Consider the following 23,994-nt stretch of genomic DNA (forward strand, 5'->3'; position numbering starts at 1 on the left):
GCATTGACCGCCGCCCCGCGCTGCCAGAGAGGGGCGGGGCGCTGGGGGAGGGGGCGGAGTCGGTGGGGGGCGGGGGGGGGCGGGGGTGGGGGTGTACGTGCAGAGCGGCACGCGCCCACAGCCACCACACAACCACCACACAGTCACTATTCACAACCACTATTCACAACCACTATTCACAACCACTATTCACAACCACCACACAGTCACTATTCACAACCACCACACAACCACTATTCACAACCACTATTCACAACCACCACACAGTCACTATTCACAACCACTATTCACAACCACTATTCACAACCACTATTCACAACCACCACACAGTCACTATTCACAACCACTATTCACAACCACCATTCACAACCACCATTCACAACCACCACACAGTCACTATTCACAACCACTATTCACAACCACTATTCACAACCACCATTCACAACCACTATTCACAACCACCACACAGTCACTATTCACAACCACTATTCACAACCACTATTCACAACCACCACACAGTCACTATTCACAACCACTATTCACAATCACCACACAGTCACTATTCACAACCACCACACAGTCACTATTCACAAACACTATTCACAACCACTATTCACAACCACTATTCACAAACACTATTCACAACCACTATTCACAACCACCACACAGTCACTATTCACAACCACCACACAGTCACTATTCACAACCACCACACAGTCACTATTCACAACCACTATTCACAACCACTATTCACAACCACTATTCACAACCACCACACAGTCACTATTCACAACCACTATTCACAACCACTATTCACAACCACCACCACACAACCACTATTCACAACCACTATTCACAACCACTATTCACAACCACTATTCACAACCACCACACAGTCACTATTCACAACCACCACACAGTCACTATTCACAACCACTATTCACAACCACCATTCACAACCACTATTCACAACCACTATTCACAACCACCACACAGTCACTATTCACAACCACTATTCACAACCACTATTCACAACCACCACACAGTCACTATTCACAACCACCACACAGTCACTATTTACAACCACTATTCACAAACACTATTCACAACCACTATTCACAACCACCACACAGTCACTATTCACAACCACTATTCACAACCACTATTCACAACCACTATTCACAACCACCACACAGTCACTATTCACAACCACCACACAGTCACTATTCACAACCACTATTCACAACCACTATTCACAACCACTATTCACAGCCACCACTCAGTCACTATTCACAACCACTATTCACAACCACTATTCACAACCACCACCACACAACCACTATTCACAACCACTATTCACAACCACTATTCACAACCACTATTCACAACCACCACACAGTCACTATTCACAACCACCACACAGTCACTATTCACAACCACCACACAGTCACTATTCACAACCACCACACAGTCACTATTCACAACCACTATTCACAACCACCATTCACAACCACTATTCACAACCACTATTCACAGCCACCACTCAGTCACTATTCACAACCACTATTCACAGCCACCACTCAGTCACTATTCACAACCACTATTCACAACCACCACTCAGTCACTATTCACAACCACCACACAGTCACCATTCACAACCACCACACAGTCACTATTCACAACCACCACACAACCACTATTCACAACCATCACCACACAACCACTATTCACAACCACTATTCACAACCACTATTCACAACCACCACTCAGTCACTATTCACAACCACTATTCACAACCACCACACAGTCACTATTCACAACCACCACACAGTCACTATTCACAACCACCACACAACCACTATTCACAACCACCACCACACAACCACTATTCACAACCACCACACAGTCACTATTCACAACCACCACACAGTCAGTATTCACAACCACCACACAGCCACTATTCACAACCACCACCACACAACCACTATTCACAACCACCACACAGTCACTATTCACAACCACCACACAACCACTATTCACAACCACTATTCACAACCACCACACAGTCACTATTCACAACCACCACACAGTCACCATTCAGAACCACTATTCACAACCACCACAGTCAGTATTCACAACCACTATTCACAACCACTATTCACAACCACCACACAACCACTATTCACAACCACCACACAGTCACTATTCACAACCACCACATTCACTATTCACAATCACTATTCACAACCACCACATTCACTATTCACAACCACTATTCACAACCACCACACAGTCACTATTCACAACCACCACACAGTCACCATTCACAACCACCACACAGTCACTATTCACAACCACCACACAGTCACTATTCACAACCACCACACAGTCACTATTCACAACCACCACACAGTCACTATTCACAACCACTATTCACAACCACCACACAGTCACTTCACAACCACCACACAACCACTATTCACAACCACTATTCACAACCACTATTCACAACCACCACACAGTCACTATTCAAAACCACCATACAGCCACTATTCACAACCACCACACAACCACTTTTCACAACCACCACACAGCCACTATTCACAACCACTATTCACAACCACCATACAGTCACTATTCACAACCACCACACAGCCACCACACAGTCACTATTCACAACCACCACGTAACCAATGACAATCACACAACCACGATCACACAACCACCACACAACCACGATCACACAACCACTACACAACTACCACACAAACAGTCACCAAACACACTCACACAAACACAATCGCACAACCACAAAACTCGCACAACCACCACACGCAAAGACAAGGGTCCCCCCCTATAGCCTCACCCATTCCACATTTGACATTGAAATCTTCTCAGGTACCCGTGGCGTACAGTGCAGACTGACCCACAGCGGGCCACTGACCCCGCTCACACTCGGTCTCTCACCACCTTGACGCCCACGGTGACTATGAGATGTTACCTACCTCGCCTGGTATACAGGAGGTCGTGGGTTCCATCCAGAACCTGACGCCTGCTGCTGCTGCTGCTGTATATTTGGAGTTTGCGTGTCTCTCTCATCATCATCACAGTGGCTATGAGATGTTACCTACCTCGCCTGGTATACAGGAGGTCGTGGGTTCCATCCAGAACCTGACGCCTGCTGCTGCTGTATATTTGGAGTTTGCGTGTCTCTCTCATCATCATCACAGTGGCAATGAGATGTTAACTACCTCGCCTGGTATACAGGAGGTCGTGGGTTCCATCCCGAACTTGACGCCTGCTGCTGCTGCTGTATATTTGGAGTTTGCGTCTCTTTTTCTCATCATCATCATCACAGTGGCTATGAGATGTTAACTACCTCGCCTGGTATACAGGAGGCCGTGGGTTCCATCCCGAACTTGACGCCTGCTGCTGCTGCTGTATATTTGGAGTTTGCGTGTCTCTCTCATCATCATCACAGTGGCTATGAGATGTTAAATACCTCGCCTGGTATACAGGAGGTCGTGGGTTCCATCCCGAACCTGACGCCTGCTGCTGCTGTATATTTGGAGTTTGCGTGTCTCTCTCTCTCTCCGTGGTCGCGTGGATTTCTCACCGGGTCTTCCAGTTATCCCCTCCACATTTAGAATCAACATCACCACGCGTTCAGAGTATTTGGCTGCTGTAAATTTCCACACGATGATAAGCCACTTCGTGCAGCTATCATTTGTGGCCAGGTCGCTTCTGAAAAAAGTGATACACCTTACCTGTTAAATAAAAAAAAAATTGTTTAGTTTAACTCTCTGCTGGCCTCTCTATTCATACGCCATGAAGAAGGGCCATTGCCCGAAACGTCGCCGATCATATTTTTCTTATTTTAAGACCGCACACACACAATGTTCTTGTCATTGACACGGACCGGGTTAGGTTGTTGTTGTTCGGATTTTTTCCACCACTGCCAACAGAATATTTATTTATACTGCCAGAGGAATCCAATGACCTAAAAAGCGCTTTTTCACAGATATCCAGTAGGACAGTGCAGGTCCAGTAGGACATCTGCCAACACAGCATCAGCATCAAGCAACAGAAAGCGCGCATGTTGCTTGTGGAATGCTTCTCTTGAGACGTTAGGTAGCTGGCATCTCCCACTAGGTAGCCGGCATCTCACTCCATCTCACTCCATCTCACTCCATCCCTCTCCATCCCTCTCCATTCCTCTTCATCTCTCTCCATCTCTCTCCATCCCTCTCCATCTCACTCCATCCCTCTTCATCTCACTCCATCCCTCTCCATCCCTCTCCATTCCTCTCCATCCCTCTCCATCCCTCTCCATCCCTCTTCATCTCTCTCCATCCCTCTCCATCTCACTCCATCCCTCTTCATCTCACTCCATCTCACTCCATCTCACTCCATCTCACTCCATCCCTCTCCATCCCTCTCCATCTCTCTCCATCTCTCTCCATCTCTCTCCATCTCACTCCATCCCTCTTCATCTCACTCCATCCCTCTCCATCCCTCTCGATCCATCTCAATTCCTCTTCATCCCTCTTCATCTCACTCCATCCCTCTCATCTCACTCCATCCATCTCCATCCTTCTCCATCCCTCTTCATCCCTCTCCATCCCTCTCCATCCCTCTTCAGTCCTCTTCCCCGCCTGATGGATGGCAAACCAAGAAGCGAGTGTCCTGTCATCTGAGTGTCCTGTCATCTTAAATGTCCTGTCATCTGAGTGTCCTGTCATCTGAGTGTCCTGTCATCTGAGTGTCCTGCCACCTCAGTGTCCTGTCATCTGAGTGTCCTGTCACCTGAGTGTCCTGTCTTCTCAGTGTCCTGCCATCTGAGTGTCCTGTCATCTGAGTGTCCTGTCATCTCAGTGTCCTGCCACCTCAGTGTCCTGTCATCTCAGTGTCCTGTCATCTGAGTGTCCTGTCATCACAGTGTCCTGCCATCTGAGTGTCCTGTCATCTGAGTGTCCTGTCATCACAGTGTCCTGCCATCTGAGTGTCCTGTCATCTGAGTGTCCTGTCATCTCAGTGTCCTGTCATCTGAGTGTCCTGTCATCTGAGTGTCCTGTCATCTGAGTGTCCTGCCATCTCAGTGTCCTGTCATCTGAGTGTCCTGTCATCTCAGTGTCCTATCATCTCAATGTCCTGTCATCTGAGTGTCCTGCCACCTCAGTGTCCTGTCATCTGAGTGTCCTGTCATCTGAGTGTCCTGTCATCTCAGTGTCCTGCCATCTCAGTGTCCTGTCATCTGAGTGTCCTGTCATCTGAGTGTCCTGTCATCTCAGTGTCCTATCATCTGAGTGTCCTGTCATCTCAGTGTCCTGTCATCTGAGTGTCCTGCCATCTGAGTGTCCTGTCATCTGAGTGTCCTGTCATCTCAGTGTCCTGTCATCTGAGTGTCCTGTCATCTGAGTGTCCTGTCATCTGAGTGTCCTGTCATCTCAGTGTCCTGTCATCTGAGTGTCCTGTCATCTCAGTGTCCTGTCATCTGAGTGTCCTGTCATCTCAGTGTCCTGTCATCTGAGTGTCCTGCCATCTGAGTGTCCTGTCATCTGAGTGTCCTGTCATCTCAGTGTCCTGTCATCACAGTGTTCTGTCATCTGAGTGTCCTGTCATCTGAGTGTCCTGTCATCTGAGTGTCCTGTCATCTGAGTGTCCTGTCATCTCAGTGTCCTGTCATCTGAGTGTCCTGTCATCTCAGTGTCCTGTCATCTGAGTGTCCTGTCATCTCAGTGTCCTGTCATCTGAGTGTCCTGCCATCTGAGTGTCCTGTCATCTGAGTGTCCTGTCATCTCAGTGTCCTGTCATCACAGTGTCCTGTCATCTGAGTGTCCTGTCATCTCAGTGTCCTGTCATCTGAGTGTCCTGTCATCTGAGTGTCCTGCCATCTGGGTGTCCTGCCATCTGAGTGTCCTGTCATATCAGTGTCCTGCCTACTGAGTGTCCTGTCATCTGAGTGTCCTGTGATCTGAGTGTCCTGCGATCTGAGTGTCCTGTCATCTCAGTGTCCTGCCATCTGAGTGTCCTGTCATCACAGTGTCCTGCCATCTGAGTGACCTGTCATCTGAGTGTCCTGCCATCTCAGTGTCCTGTCATCTGAGTGTCCTGTCATCTGAGTGTCCTGTCATCTCAGTGTCCTGCCATATGGGTGTCCTGCCATCTGGGTGTCCTGTCATCTCAGTGTCCTGCCACCTCAGTGTCCTGTCATCTCAGTGTCCTGCCATCTGAGTGTCCTGTCAGCACAGTGTCCTGTCATCTGAGTATCCTGTCATCTGAGTGACCTGTCATCTGAGTGTCCTGCCACCTCAGTGTCCTGTCATCTGAGTGTCCTGTCATCTGAGTGTCCTGTCATCTGAGTGTCCTGTCATCACAGTGTCCTGCTATCTGAGTGTCCTGCCATCTGAGTGTCCTGTCATCTCAGTGTCCTGCATCTGAGTGTCCTGTCATCACAGTGTCCTGTCATCTCAGTGTCCTGCCATCTCAGTGTCCTGCCAACTGAGTGTCCTGTCATCTCAGTGTCCTGCCATCTCAGTGTCCTGCCATCTCAGTGTCCTGCCATCTGAGTGTCCTGTCATCTGAGTGTCCTGTCATCTCAGTGTCCTGCCATCACAGTGTCCTGCCATCTCAGTGTCCTGCCATCTGAGTGTCCTGTCATCTGAGTGTCCTGCCATCTGAGTATCCTGCCACCTCAGAGTCCTGTCATCTGAGTGTCCTGTAATCACAGTGTCCTGCCATCTCAGTGTCCTGCCATCTGAGTGTCCTGTCATCTGGGTGTCCTGCCATCTGAGTGTCCTGCCATCTGAATGATGGTATTGGTAGTGGAGGAGTCACTGGTGTGTATGTTGAACTTCTTTTTGCACCCTACGTAGTCAACCGCGCGATTCGGAGGAGGTGCGGGAGAAGGACAACAACACTAAACGCAAAAGGCAGTCGTAGAGACGCAAGTTTGTCAATCCGCGTGAAAGTTTCAAAGTGCACGCAGCTCCACAGCGGTGGGCTCCGTGGATAGCGCCTCCGCTGGGGTCTCCGCGTGGGAAGGGAGCGGCCCAGGCGGCAGCGCAGCGCCGGGCGGCTGCGCGGGGCGCGGCCTCCGCTTTGTCCGGCGCCCTTCGCCCTCTTTGCCAACCTCAATGGAAAGCCCGCCCGCTCTGTCTGGCGCTGCTGGACTGGAACGTCGTCTGCCAAGGGTTCCCCTCCCCCACCCTCCCAAAGCCTCGCGGCTGGAGTCAGAATCACAATATGTATTTATACTGGAGTTAGAGTCACAATATGTATTTATACTGGAGTTAGAGTCACAATATGTATTTAAACTGGAGTTAGAGTCACAATATGTATTTATACTGGAGTTAGAGTAACAATATGTATTTATACTGGAGTTAGAGTCACAACATGTATTTATACTCGAGTTAGAGTCACAATAAGTATTTATACTGGAGTTAGAGTCACAATATGTATTTAAACTGGAGTTAGAGTCACAATATGTATTTATACTGGAGTTAGAGTCACAATATGTATTTATACTGGAGTTAGAGTCACAATATGTATTTATACTGGAGTTAGAGTCACAATATGTATTTATACTGGAGTTAGAGTCACAATATGTATTTATACTGGAGTTAGAGTAACAATATGTATTTAAACTGGAGTTAGAGTCACAATATGTATTTATACTGGAGTTAGAGTAACAATATGTATTTATACTGGAGTTAGAGTCACAATATGTATTTATACTCGAGTTAGAGTCACAATAAGTATTTATACTGGAGTTAGAGTCACAATATGTATTTAAACTGGAGTTAGAGTCACAATATGTATTTATACTGGAGTTAGAGTCACAATATGTATTTATACTGGAGTTAGAGTCACAATATGTATTTATACTGGAGTTAGAGTCACAATATGTATTTAAACTGGAGTTAGAGTCACAATATGTATTTATACTGGAGTTAGAGTAACAATATGTATTTATACTGGAGTTAGAGTCACAACATGTATTTATACTCGAGTTAGAGTCACAATAAGTATTTATACTGGAGTTAGAGTCACAATATGTATTTAAACTGGAGTTAGAGTCACAATATGTATTTATACTGGAGTTAGAGTCACAATATGTATTTATACTGGAGTTAGAGTCACAATATGTATTTATACTGGAGTTAGAGTCACAATATGTATTTATACTGGAGTTAGAGTCACAATATGTATTTATACTGGAGTTAGAGTCACAATATGTATTTAAACTGGAGTTAGAGTCACAATATGTATTTATACTGGAGTTAGAGTAACAATATGTATTTATACTGGAGTTAGAGTCACAACATGTATTTATACTCGAGTTAGAGTCACAATAAGTATTTATACTGGAGTTAGAGTCACAATATGTATTTAAACTGGAGTTAGAGTCACAATATGTATTTATACTGGAGTTAGAGTCACAATATGTATTTATACTGGAGTTAGAGTCACAATATGTATTTATACTGGAGTTAGAGTCACAATATGTATTTATACTGGAGTTAGAGTCACAATATGTATTTATACTGGAGTTAGAGTAACAATATGTATTTAAACTGGAGTTAGAGTCACAATATGTATTTATACTGGAGTTAGAGTAACAATATGTATTTATACTGGAGTTAGAGTCACAATATGTATTTATACTCGAGTTAGAGTCACAATAAGTATTTATACTGGAGTTAGAGTCACAATATGTATTTAAACTGGAGTTAGAGTCACAATATGTATTTATACTGGAGTTAGAGTCACAATATGTATTTATACTGGAGTTAGAGTCACAATATGTATTTATACTGGAGTTAGAGTCACAATATGTATTTAAACTGGAGTTAGAGTCACAATATGTATTTATACTGGAGTTAGAGTAACAATATGTATTTATACTGGAGTTAGAGTCACAACATGTATTTATACTCGAGTTAGAGTCACAATAAGTATTTATACTGGAGTTAGAGTCACAATATGTATTTAAACTGGAGTTAGAGTCACAATATGTATTTATACTGGAGTTAGAGTCACAATATGTATTTATACTGGAGTTAGAGTCACAATATGTATTTATACTGGAGTTAGAGTCACAATATGTATTTATACTGGAGTTAGAGTCACAATATGTATTTATACTGGAGTTAGAGTAACAATATGTATTTAAACTGGAGTTAGAGTCACAATATGTATTTATACTGGAGTTAGAGTAACAATATGTATTTATACTGGAGTTAGAGTCACAATATGTATTTATACTCGAGTTAGAGTCACAATAAGTATTTATACTGGAGTTAGAGTCACAATATGTATTTAAACTGGAGTTAGAGTCACAATATGTATTTATACTGGAGTTAGAGTCACAATATGTATTTATACTGGAGTTAGAGTCACAATATGTATTTATACTGGAGTTAGAGTCACAATATGTATTTATACTGGAGTTAGAGTCACAATATGTATTTATACTGGAGTTAGAGTCACAATATGTATTTATACTGGAGTTAGAGTCACAATATGTATTTATACTGGAGTTAGAGTCACAATATGTATTTATACTGGAGTTAGAGTCACAATATGTATTTATACTGGAGTTAGAGTCACAATATGTATTTATACTGGAGTTAGAGTCACAATATGTATTTATACTGGAGTTAGAGTCACAATATGTATTTATACTGGAGTTAGAGTCACAATATGTATTTATACTGGAGTTAGAGTCACAATATGTATTTATACTGGAGTTAGAGTCACAATATGTATTTATACTGGAGTTAGAGTCACAATATGTATTTATACTGGAGTTAGAGTCACAATATGTATTTATACTGGAGTTAGAGTCACAATATGTATTTATACTGGAGTTAGAGTCACAATATGTATTTATACTGGAGTTAGAGTCACAATATGTATTTATACTGGAGTTAGAGTCACAATATGTATTTATACTGGAGTTAGAGTCACAATATGTATTTATACTGGAGTTAGAGTCACAATATGTATTTATACTGGAGTTAGAGTCACAATATGTATTTATACTGGAGTTAGAGTCACAATATGTATTTATACTGGAGTTAGAGTCACAATATGTATTTATACTGGAGTTACAGTCACAATATGTATTTATACTGGAGTTAGAGTCACAATATGTATTTATACTGGAGTTAGAGTCACAATATGTATTTAAACTGGAGTTAGAGTCACAATATGTATTTATACTGGAGTTAGAGTCACAATATGTATTTATACTGGAGTTAGAGTCACAATATGTATTTATACTGGAGTTAGAGTCACAATATGTATTTGTACTGGAGTTAGAGTCATAATATGTATTTATACTGGAGTTAGAGTCACAATATGTATTTATACTGGAGTTAGAGTCACAATATGTATTTATACTGGAGTTAGAGTCACAATATGTATTTATACTGGAGTTAGAGTCACAATATGTATTTATACTGGAGTTAGAGTCACAATATGTCTCACAGGTGTGCAGTAGAAGTCCTGCAGAGTGAGTGAAGGGATCGGAGTGAGTTCGCTGGCTCCATCTCTCTGCACGTCCCAGGGTTCACCTCCCTCCATTATGCGCTCCCTCACGAGTCTCCTCCATCCCTCCCGGCCTGCCCTGGGCTCCCCAACTCCACTTCCACCATCACTACCACCATCACTACCACCACCACTACCACAATCAATACCACAACTACCACCATCACTATCACGACCACCACTACCACCATCATTACCACTACCACCATCACTACCACCATCACTAATCACTACCACCAACACCATCACTACCACCACTACCACCATCACTACCAGCACCACTACCACCATCACTAATCACTACCACCAACACCATCACTACCACCACTACCACCATCACTACCACCACCACTACCACCACTACTACCATCACTACCAAGACAAATGAACTCGCTCCACGCTGCACGCGCCCGATGATTGTTAGACGCGTCCCACGTGACACGCCAAGCAACACACGTGTTTACACACACACACACCACACACACCACACTCCACACACTCCACACACACCCTACACACAGACCACACACACACCACACACACCACACACACCATATACACACACCATACACACACCACACCCACACACACCACACACACCACACACCCCACACACACACCATACACACACCATACACCCCATACACACACCACACCCACACACACCACACACACCACACACACCACACACACCACACACACACACCACACCCACACCACACCCACACACCCCACACACACCACACACACACCACACACACCACACCCACACACACCACACACACACACCACACACCCCACAGACACACCACACACACCCCACACACACACCACACACACCACACACACACCACACACACCACACACACCACACACACACCACACCCACACCACACCCACACACACCACACACACACCACACACACCACACCCACACACACCACACACCCCACAGACACACCACACACACCCCACACACACACCACACACACCACACACCACACACACACACATACACCACACACACCACACACCACACACACACACCAGATACACACACCACACACACCACATACACACACCACACACACACACCACACACACCACACACACCACACACACCACACACACCACATACACACACACCACACACACACACCCACCCCCCACACACACCACACACACACCACACACACCCCACACACCACATACACACACCATACACACACCACACTCCACACACTCCACACACACCCTACACACACCATACACACACCACACTCCACACACTCCACACACACCACACACACCACACACATCACACACACCACACACACACCACATACACCATACACACACACACCACACACACCACATACACCACATACACACACCACATACACCCACACACACCACACACACCATACACACACACACCACACACACTCCACACACACACCACACACACACCCCACACACCACATACACACACCATACACACACCACACACACCATACACACACACACACCACACACACCATACACACACACACCACACACCACATACACACCACATACACATACACCCACACACACCACATACACCCTACACACACACACCATACACACACACCACACACACCCTACACACACCATACACACACACCACACACCACACACACCACATACACACACACACACCACACACACCATACACACACACACCACACACCACATACACATACACCCACACACACCACACACACCCTACACACACACACCATACACACACACACCACACACACCCTACACACACACCCTACACACACCATACACACACACCACATACACACACCACACACACCACACACACCACATACACACCCTACACACACACCACACCCTACACACACACCACACACACCCTACACACACACACCACACACACCACATACACACACCACACACACCACATACACACACCACATACACACACACATACACCACATACACACACCACACACACCACATACACACCCTACACACACACCACACACACCACACACACCATACACACACCACACACACCACACACACCATACACACACCACACACACCACACACACCATACACACACCACACACACCACGCAGGCTCCAGGTGCCACAGATGCCGCGGCTCATGCCCAGGACACGGGTTGTTGTGTTTATGCAGCGTTTAATATAATACGGATATTTACATCGCCAAAAATAAATACATTTAGTTAGAGCGATAATGGCTGAGTAACTACAAATGCCGATACAACCAGTCATAGTCACGGGCTGAGGGAGTCACGCGTGCGTCATGTTCAGTAGGAGCGGTGGCGCAGCGGTTAGCGTGTCGCGCTACGAACCCGTCCACCCGGGTTCGCTTCCCGCTCACGACCAACAAAGAGTGGGGAAATATCTTAACGGGTCTCTGGGCCTTCACTCCTAGGTCGGCTCAGCCTTAAATGAGTACCTGATACAATGTCTAAACATCAGCATTGGGGAGACAAAGGCGGGCATGGTGCTGGCCACCCCTCCCCATGTGTGTGCCGTGCCGGTCTTCGTAGCTGCTGCGACTGGCTAACAGCACCGGCCCAACATCTGTCCAGGGCTAGGGGGCCATCTTCGTCTTTGATGTCAGCCGAGCGATTTGCCGGGGGAATTCTCAGCGTCACGAGGAACCCGACGCAGAGGAGGGGGGGGGGGAGATCTTCGAGACTCCACTCCCGACTGCCCGGCCATGTATGTATATATATACACACGTGTACACACACACACACACGTGTGTGTATACATGTATGTATATATACACACACGTGTAAATATACACGTATACACGTGTGTGTGTCCCATGCGTATGCGTGCAGGCGTGTATATGCGCGCGTGCATGCGTGTGCGCGCGCGTGTCACTTCATCGACAGCACTCGCGTGGTGCGCTTCTGGCACCAACGACAGCCGCGTGCCATTGGATATCGGGGAGACAAAGGCGGCCTGGTCACTTGCGCCGTGCCTGCCTTACCCAACAGCTCCGTCACAGCACTCGCCCGCATAGCTGCGTATTAGAGACCATGAGAACAGCCTCCACCCCCCACTCCCTACACCCCCTCCCCCCCACCTCTCCTGCCACGCCATGGACATCCACCATGCCAGAGGGTTCACAATGCTACAAATAGCACCAGGTAATAATAATAATAATAACAACAACATTGAAACACTGCAGCAGTCGGCTCGGAGAAACCTTCACCATGCCACTCTGTGGAAAGTCCCCAGCGGTCATGCGAAGTGTAGGCGCGTCCCTCGACCCACGAGAACGTGGAATTTCCACCAGTATTCGATGTCAGCGGTGAGACATCGCCACCGCATCATCGCGTCGCTCACACGCGGCGCTTGTGCCTTCAACAGCAGCAGCAGCAACAGCAACAGCACCAACAGCGGCATCGTCATCAACAGCGGTAGTGCGATAGACAGACTGGGCCCTGCCATAGGAACATGGAACGGCATCCATTGGCTCAGGACAACCGACTGAGATGAGACACTTTTGACCCGGAGCTTTGATTGATGAGCACCCAGAACCCAGCACCATCGCCCGGCACCATCACGCAAGCACCCAGCCCTCCACGGATCCTCGCACTCCGACAGCTGTGGGCGTTGCGAAGATCTGGGCCAGTGGTAACATTCCGGAGTCCGGCACATTTTTTATTGTGCTTCGTGACAAATTCTAAATGGATTCTGGGGCACGTCCGTGGGGGTTCTCAACTTCACGGATCGCGGCGAGACGCGGGCGGTCGCGGCCCCCCGGCTCGGGGCACCGCGACGCGGCGGCAACGAATCTCAGCGCCGTTGCTGTGCCCGCCGTCACGGTCACAACATTTTGGTAAAAAAAAAAAAGTTTAAATATCACACCGCGAACTCTACTCAGCTGGGGATCACGCGCGCACGCACGCACGCAGCAACAACAACAACAATCATCGTTCCCTACTGGCAGCCTCATGCCCGCTCGCAGGCCAGGTGCTCAATCATCTCCTGTCAGGGGACAGCTGCCACTGGGGGTGCCCCCTTTCAAAATGCGCTGAGATGAGACGTGATGACTCGAGTCGCATATCGCGTGAAGGAGGGAAGGAGGTCTCCACCAATCAGACAACTCATTCCCATCACCACCATCGTCATGATCGGCATCATCGTTAGTGTCTTTTTGAACACATACCCCGAGTCTTCGCAACAGTTGCAGGAAACACAGCGCCTTGTGGACCACAGAGAGTCAGTCCGCCTTGAGCCACAGCGGAAAGTGGTACCACTCAAATGGCATCAGCAACACTTTAACAATCCTGATCTGATCGAGGTACAGTGCGGTAAGTCATCGCTTCACACTTGGTGTTCAGACAACGCTATACCACGGAACGCGCCCGCTATAACACGGAACGCGCCCGCTATAACACGGAACGCGCCCGCTATAACACGGAACGCGCCCGCTATAACACGGAACGCGCCCGCTATAACACGGAACGCGCCCGTTATAACACGGAACGCGCCCGTTATAACACGGAACGTGCCCGTTATAACACGGAACGCGCCCGCTATAACGCGGTTTCTGATCGGTCCACGATTTACTTGATAACCCCACCCCCATTGCCACGTGATCCACTGCTGTTGACCACGGAGAGAAAGTGGAACCGCTAAAGTCGCACCACCCTTACGTGGTGGCGACGAGCGAGATTTCTACCTCAAGAAGTAATCACTCGGGGTCCTTGTGGAGATGACACGAAGCCACACGGCCAGCAAGACGATGGCCCCTCAATATTGAAGCGAGCCTGACCCTGCCGCTGATGAGACACTGAGTGCCGAAACCGGTCCAGAGCTTTGCTCGTGTTGAACCAACGCTTCAAGCGAGCCCCACTTTGCGGATGAGACACCGCGCGTGTCGAAACCGGTGTGGGGGGGGGGGGCAGGGGATTGAAGGGGGCGAGGGGGAGGGGGGGGCCTTGATTCCAGCCAATTCCCAGTCGGGCGCGGTGGTGCGGAGTCAAAGCTGCCACGCGGTGTCCCGTGCCAGCGCCGTGGTCACCACAGGGTCACGCGACTAGGGTCACGTGTGCGCGCATGTGCGCATCGCGTGGGGAGCGGTGGCGCAGCAGTTAGCGCACTTCGCTACCTGAGAACCCCGGTGCCAATGAGTACCCGGTGTGCAATGTAAATATCAGCACTGGAGAGACAAATGCGGCCGGGCGTGGTGCTGGCCAGCCACCGCCTTAATAGGGGCTCGCCAACAGCACTTGCCCCAACAGTCCGTTAAAGGCTATGCGGGGCACCTTTGTCTTTGTTGTGTTTGTGTTCAAACCTCTGTGCGCTTGGAATGTGTGGTTGTCACTTGAGCAGTGTGTGAAACTGTGTATGTGTGTACTCGTGTGTGAAACTGTGTGTATGTACTCGTGTGTGAAACTGTGTGTGTGTACTAGTGTGTGTGTGTGTGTACTCGTGTGTGAAACTGTGTGTATGTACTCGTGTGTGAAACTGTGTGTACTCGTGTGTGAAACTGTGTGTGTGTACTCGTGTGTGAAACTGTGTGTATGTACTCGTGTGTGAAACTGTGTGTGTACTCGTGTGTGAAACTGTGTGTGTGTGTGTACTCGTGTGTGAAACTGTGTGTGTGTACTCGTGTGTGAAACTGTGTGTGTACTCGTGTGTGAAACTGTGTGTACTCGTGTGTGAAACTGTGTGTACTCGTGTGTGAAACTGTGTGTGTGTGTGTGAATCTGTGTGTGTGTGTTGACTGGTACCAGCGGTGTCAAGATCGGCCTCTGTGGAGGAGGCTCGTGAAGGATGCTACTGGGCAGTTGGAGGCAGTCGCCCTCCAACAACAACGGAGGGCGGAGGGGCGATGCTCAGAAGTACGAGCGGAGCGCCGGGTGGCTAAAGCACAGCAGGTTGGCACAGTAGGGGGCACAGGTGGTTCATCAGCCAGTCATCTCAGTCAGTCGACCCGTGGCACCTGGGTCTGCCCCGTGACCTCCTGCCAGCGGGCGTTCGACACTTCACGTGGCCTCAGGGTCCACATAGCCTGGCACAAGCGTCGTGGTGACGTCACCGCCACTTAGTGGCGAATGGCGGTTGTTGTTGTGTGTGTGTGTATACTCGTGTGTGAAACTGTGTGTGTGTACTCGTGTGTGAAACTGTGTGTGTGAAACTGTGTGTGTGAAACTGTGTGTGTGTGTTCTCGTGTGTGAATGCGAGTCGATATGCGTGCGTGTCACCCACCCGCGTTGGGTGCCGTGCCGGCCAATCAAGGCTGCTGCTACTCGCTGGCAGCACTTGCCCCAGGGGTCTGTTGAGGTTATACGGGGGATCTTTGTCTGTGTGTAACTGGAGGCTGGAGGTGGGTGAGGGGTGGGCTATCAGATGCGCAATGCGCTACAATCACCAGACGAGGAGGCCCACGATTTTTGTTCCCCACCCTCGAGCGAAGCGGGGCAGCCAGCCTCGATCGTCAACACCGTAGTCGGCTGCGATACAGTTCGACACCAGGTCTCGGTACGAATCAGTGCCTGCTGTCAGTCGAACACAGGCACAAATTCCCAGACTGCCCCGGGTCAAACTCGGGACAGGTGGCAACCCTGGTAGGTGGATGAGTGGTGAGTGGGTGAATGGTCAGTGGGTCAGTGGTGAGTGGGTGACTTGGCAATGAATGAATGGGTGGTTGAGTGAGTGGGTGGGTGAGTTACTGAACGTCTTGGAAATGAATGAATGAATGAGTGGATGATTGGTGAGTTTCTGAGTGACCTGGCAAATGAAAGAACGAAAGAAGAATTTGGCGGTCGAGTGAGTAATTGAGTTAGGGTTACCACCTTATCCACAACCCAGACATATCCCGCAGACAGCCCGGCTCTATGATGACAACTGTGCAGTTCACTCCGGGAACAAAGTTCAGCACAGACCCGGTACTACTGTGTTCCAGATCACGCTACAAATCCATTCCTGCTGCTACCCGATCACTGAACGGGGTCCTAACTAAACGTACATTTTAAATAGCTCAGCAAAGTAATCTCACACACACATATATATAAGATAATCATACAAAGACCCAGCCCGTTGTAGCCTCAACAGACTGTCGGGGCAAGTGCTGTTAGGGAGTAGCAGCGCCTATTAAGGCAGGCGCTGTGGCACGCGAGGGGGCGGGTAGCCAGCACCACGCCCGGCCGCCTTTGTCTCCCTAATGGCGATGGTGGCACACCGTGCCAGGTACTTGTTTAAGGCTGAGTTGACCTAGGGGAGGCCCAGGACAGGGTTCAGATAACAGTCACTGATGGCGGCGGCCGTGAGCGAGAATCGAACTCGGGTAGGAGGGTCATAGCGCACATAAAGCACAAACACACACCACACACAGACAACACACACACATAAAACACGTACACACATATAAAACACGTACACACACACAACACACACCACTCATTAAATATATATAGGTACTGGCATGAGCAGCAGCAAGGTGTGACGAGGTGTGACGAGGTATGACGATCTCATGGGCGACGTTGCCGCGGTGGTAATAATGCTGCTTGGAATGATCGTGATGATGATTATGATGATCGCGATGATTACGATGTGATGAGGATGATCGCGATGATGTGATGAGGATGATCGCGATGATTATGATAATGATGATGGTGATGAGGATGATAGGTGGTGGTGATGATGATTGAGGTGATCGTGATGATGACGACGCTTGTGATGATCATGACAACCGCAGGCGCCGTGTAAGCGTCCCACGTCCCATTAGCGCGGTTGGCAACGTACGGTGCGAAAGAAGTTCAACGTACACAAAGGCAACAAAGATCCCCCGTATAGCCTTAACAGACTGTAGGCTGTTAGCGAGCACCTATGAAGGCCGGAACGGTACACGAGGGGGTGGGTGGCCAGTACCACGCCCGACCGCCTTTGTCTCCCTAGTGGCAATGTTTACACACTGCACCAGGTACTCATTTGAGGCTGAGTCGACCTAGGGGAGGCCCAGAACCGGTTCAGATAATCTTCACTGGTGTTGGCCGTGAGCCGGAATCGAACCCGTGTCGCTGGGTTCATAGCACAGCGCGCTAACACTATCGCTCCCACTACACACACGCACCGACACACGCACACACACACGCTCACACACGCACGCTCACACACGCACACACACGCACACTCACACACACACGCACACGCACGCGCACACGCACGCACACACGCACACTCACACGCACACTCACACACACACACTCACACTCACTCACACACTCACACACACTACAACACACACTCACACACACACACTCACTCATACACTCACACACACTCACACACTCACACACACTCACACACACACTCACACACACACACTCGCACACACACACACTCACACACACGCTCACTCCCGTCCACTGATGCTCCCCCTCCGGCAGTTCCGCTCAGAACGAAACAAACCCCCCCGCCCCTCCCCCCCGTATCTCCTCGAGCGCGTGACCCCTTGGAAGGTCAAGAGCGTGGGCGGGGGATGGAGATGGAGAGGGGGGGATAGGGAGGATGGTGGAGGGGGGATTGAGGGTGGGGTGGAGGGGGGGGGAGAGATGGAGGGGGGGGATGGAGGGGGGGGATGTAGGGGGGGGATGGAGGGGGGGGGATGTAGAGGGGGGGGATGGAGGGGGGGGATGGAGGGGGAGGAATGGAGGGGGGGATGGAGGGGGGGGTGGAGGGGGAGAGGTCATCCTCACAGCACACTGAGACAGGAGTGTGGTGGACTCACGGAGGGGAAGCCGTGACCCCACAGCGTGCTCATCGCTTCCCATGACCGGTGGCGAACGGTCGCCACCGGTCTCTCGGCCTCGCTCGTGGGAAGGCGCTTCGTGATTTAAAAGGCGAGGGTATCAGGGAATGCGCGGAGCAACACTCGGCTGGCCACAACATCGACACGAGCGCCGTCACCGACACGGCTTGCGGGAGCGGTGGCGCAGCGGTTAGCGCCGCGGACGCTGGCGGCCCGAGTTCGATTCCCGCTCACGGCCACCCGCGTCGGTGACGATTATCTGAACCGGTGCTGAGCTTCCCCTAGGCCGACTCAGCCTCAAATGAGTACCTGGTGCGATGTGAAGACATCGCCACTGGGGAGACAAAGGCGGCCGGGCGTGGTGCTGGCCACCCACCCCCTCCCGTGCCGTGCCGGCCTTCGTAGGTGCTACTCGCTACTAACAGCACTTGCCCCAACAGTCTGTTACGGCTATGAGGGGGATCTTTGTCTTTGTGACCTTCAAGGAAAACATGCATACCAGCCGACGTTTCGGGCAATGGCCCTTCTCCAGGCAGAGAGGCAGAGTGGGGGCGCGTGTGTACACCACGGGGCGCTGATGACAATTACAATTTAGAATAATGTTTAACCGTTGACCAGTTTTGCAAGTTACATAATATTGCTAAATAACCTCGTTTGTATACAAATTAGTCTATTAGTAATGCGTTTTTGATTATCGAAGCGGGTTATCTGTTACTCAATAGCGACTATTACTCAATAGCCACTAAAATTGTGTCTATTCACGCGCCTATTCACAAAACTGGCTCATCGCAAAACATCGAACACGTCATTGTGACCAGGGCCCCGTGACTTTATAAACACGTGCAGCAGCCTCCACCTCGTCTCCTCCACACCTCGCCACGGTAGCGAGATGTTGACTACCTCGCCTGGTGTGCAGGAGGTCGCGGGTTCGATCCCGACCCTGACGACGCCTGCTGCTGCTGCTCTACACGTGGAGTCTGCGTCTCTCTCTCCCCCCGTGGTCGCGAGGATTGTTCTCCGGGCCCTCCGCTTTGCCCCTCCACCTTCAGAATCAACATCACCACGCCATAAACTTCCACACCACGACGACGATGACGACGACGATGATGACGACGACGATGACGACGACGACGATGATGACGACGACGATGACGAGCCACTTCGTCGAGCTATCATCGGTGATGGCAGCGCTCGCCTGCGAGCTGCACGGCTTAATGGGCCTCAGCTGGTGAAATATAAAACATAGTTTAGTGCATGTGCCATGAAGAAGGGTAATTGCCTTAAACGTCGGCTATATATTTTTTGCTCTTTGTGAGCCCAGTCTGTACTCTCTATGAGCCCAGTCTGTACTCTCTGTGAGCCCAGTCTGTACTCTCTGTGAGCCCAGTCTGTACTCACTGTGAGCTCAGTCTGTACTCTCTGTGAGCCCAGTCTGTACTCTCTGTGAGCCCAGTCTGTACTCACTGTGAGCTCAGTCTGTACTCTCTGTGAGCCCAGTCTGTACTCTCTGTGAGCCCAGTCTGTACTCACTGTGAGCTCAGTCTGTACTCTCTGTGAGCCCAGTCTGTACTCTCTGTGAGCCCAGTCTGTACTCACTGTGAGCTCAGTCTGTACTCTCTGTGAGCCCAGTCTGTACTCTCTGTGAGCCCAGTCTGTACTCTCTGCGAGCCCAGTCTTTAATCTCTGTGAGCCCAGTCTGTACTCTCTGTGAGCCCAGTCTGTGCTCTCTATGAGCCCAGTCTGTACTCTCTGTGAGCCCAGTCTGTACTCTCTGTGAGCCCAGTCTGTACTCTCTGTGAGCCCAGTCTTTAATCTCTGTGAGCCCAGTCTGTACTCTCTATGAGCCCAGTCTGTACTCTCTGTGAGCCCAGTCTGTACTCTCTGTGAGCCCAGTCTGTACTCTCTGTGAGCCCAGTCTGTACTCTCTGTGAGCCCAGTCTGTATTTCTCCCCCTGTTCTACACGAGGTGCTTCCTCAAGGATCTCCACATTTCCACCCATGCAAAGTCATTAAAAAGTTTTACTTTGTGTTTTACCAGGTAAGGCCCACTGAGCTATGTAGCCCTCTTCAGAAGCCATCTGGCCATCACAAATGAGAACTCAATGGAGTCGCTGATCACGTCGACATTTATAGCAGCAGCCAAATACTCCCTAAACGCAGCGCTTCTAAATGTGTAGGGAAAAACCAGAGGAGCCGGAGAAGAATCCACACGACCACGAGGGGAGAGAGACACGCAAACTCCAAATAGACAGCAGCAGTCATCAGGGTCGGGATCGAATCCACGACCTGCTGCGAACCAGGCGAGGTAGTTAACATCTCACCACCGTAACTTGGTTTTGGCCAAACATCCCAATGTAGCAGGATCGTCCTGTCAGAGAGTCATCGGACGACTCAGGGTTCCTTTCCTGGGTAAATAATTCGCCATTAAGATTATGATTAAAGCCGGGAAATTCATGACGCATTGTGAAAATACTCGGGGTGCCTGGTGGTGTGGAGGCACGGGCACGGCAAGGAGACGCCGATGATTAACCGGCGTGCCGAGCTCGAGGGGGGATGCGTTTCTGCGAATTGGCGTTTATCAGAAACGGGAATCAATCCTTGCAGCCGGCTCGAGATTCGGGGAAAATGACCTCACAATCAGTCCCATCGTCATAATCATTCCCATCGTCATAATCCTTCCCATCGTCATAATCCTTCCCACTCGCGCGGCCGTTGCCCCCTCGCTCGGCGGCCCTCGAGCCCCCAACCTCCCACGTGTCCCCAACCTCCCACGTGTCCCCAACCTCCCACGTGTCCCGGGTAACGTGGCTCCAGCGACGGGGGGCAGCGAGGTATGGGCAGCAGGGCACAGGGCAACCCTAATTTGCATGTCCGCACGCTGCGTATTGCACACACTTGCATTCCGGGTGGCGTGAATCGACAAATCCATGCCAAGCTTGAGAATGGACCAATCCATGCCCAGCTTGAGAATCGATCAATCCATGCCCAGTTCGAGAAGTCGACAAATCCATGCCCAGCTTGAGAATCGACCAATCCATGCCCAGCTTGAGAATCGATCAATCCATGCCCAGTTCGAGAAGTCGACAAATCCATGCCCAGCTTTAGAATCGACCAATCCAGGTCCAGCTTGAGAATCGACCAATCCAGGCCCAGCTGGTTCCGCGGAGGGAGCTGTAACATTGCCGCTGCTGTAGCTGCTGAGGCTTGAGACGTCACAAACGAACGCTGCCCTCCGCCGCTGTGGTGCCTCTGCGCTTCTGCCCACCGCCACCGCCGCCACAGCGGTGAAGAGCGAGCGGACTCGTCGTGGTCGTCTCTCCAGGGATGAGTGCTGACGCTCCTCTTGAAGAAGAAGAAGGAGCAGGGAGCGGTCATCGTGGCTACCGCCCGCAGCGCACAGAGGGGGGTGCCACGCTCCTCCACGCTGCTCCTTCCCGCCAGGCAGCGAGATGGGGGGCGGGTGGGGTGGGGGGGCAGGGAGGCGGGGAGGCGGGGAGGCGGGCAGGCGGGCAGGCGGGGAGGCGGGGAGGCGGGCAGGCGGGCAGGCGGGCAGGCGGGGAGGCGGGCAGGCGGGGAGGCGGGCAGGCGGGCAGGCGGGCAGGCGGGCAGGCGGGCAGGCGGGTCCTCACCAGTGGCAGCTCCCCCTCCCTCCACCCACTCTGCTGTGCCACCATGGAGAGACCCCCCCCACCTCCTCTCTTGCCAGCAGCTCCCCTCCACGGGCTCGCCGGGGGGTGGGGGAGGGCAGGGAGGGCAGCGCTGGGAGGGCAGCTCTGAGGATGCCCGGAGGGCTGTCGTCCAAGGGCAGCACTGCGGATGCTTAGATCGCAGCGCTGGGAGGGCAGCGCTGGATGAGCAGCGCTGGGAGGGCAGCGCTGGATGAGCAGCGCTGGGAGGGCCGCGCTGCGGATTCTTGCCGGGCAGCCCGAGAAGGGCAGCGCTGGGAGGGCAGTGCCGAGTGGCGGTGTCGCGTCCATCATCACCGCCTCGGCCGCTCGCATCTTCTCAGCAGCACGCGGGACGGACACGGCACGAGGGATACACACAGCGACACAGAGAGCATGACACCACCACTACACCACCACTACACCACCACAACAACCACCACGACACCACCACTACACCACCACTACACCAACACTACACCACCACTACACCACCACGACACCAACACAACACCAACACAACAACCACTACACCACCACTACACCACCACTACACCAACACAACACCACTACGACAACCACTACACCACCACTACACCAACACAACAACCACCACTACACCACCACTACACCACCACTACACCACGACACCACCACACCACCACCACTACACCAACACAACAACCACCACTACACCACCACTACGACGACCACCAACTGACTGTAGCTGGGGAAGGGAGGGACGGAGACGCAAGGGTGTGATTCCAGCCAGGGGGAGGGAGGGGGGCGAGGGAGGGAGGGGAAGGAGATGGAGGGGGGGAAGGGAGGGAAGGGAGGGAGGGGAAGGAGGGGGAGGGAGGGGAGGGGAGGGGGCGAGGGAGGGTGGAGGTGGGCACTTGTGGTGGGGGCCGCCCACCTGCACGAGTGGGGGTTGAGCTCCTGTCCACGCTGCCGG

The 23,994-nt window shown here is 50.6% G+C and overlaps 1 protein-coding gene across 1 annotated transcript in view; it reads right to left on the reverse strand.

The window, feature by feature from the left end:
* Nucleotides 1-21,481: 21,481 nt before the first annotated feature.
* Nucleotides 21,482-23,994, reverse strand: part of LOC116953970 (vascular endothelial growth factor A-like) — a 15,853-nt gene continuing 13,340 nt past the window's right edge. Inside the window, exons 6-7 of the mRNA XM_076052033.1 lie at nt 23,956-23,994; nt 21,482-23,375 (exon numbers count right to left, since the gene is read on the reverse strand). The exon at nt 23,956-23,994 is cut by the window's right edge and continues 96 nt beyond it. Of these exons, the coding sequence (XP_075908148.1) occupies nt 23,354-23,375; nt 23,956-23,994 (61 nt within the window). The 3' untranslated portion in view covers nt 21,482-23,353. The remainder of the gene's footprint in view (nt 23,376-23,955) is intronic.

This window comes from Petromyzon marinus, chromosome 53 (assembly GCF_048934315.1).
Source record: "Petromyzon marinus isolate PM22_M1 ecotype Great Lakes invasive population chromosome 53, UKy_Petmar_22M1.pri1.0, whole genome shotgun sequence".
Classification (NCBI taxonomy): Eukaryota; Metazoa; Chordata; class Hyperoartia; order Petromyzontiformes; family Petromyzontidae; genus Petromyzon; species Petromyzon marinus.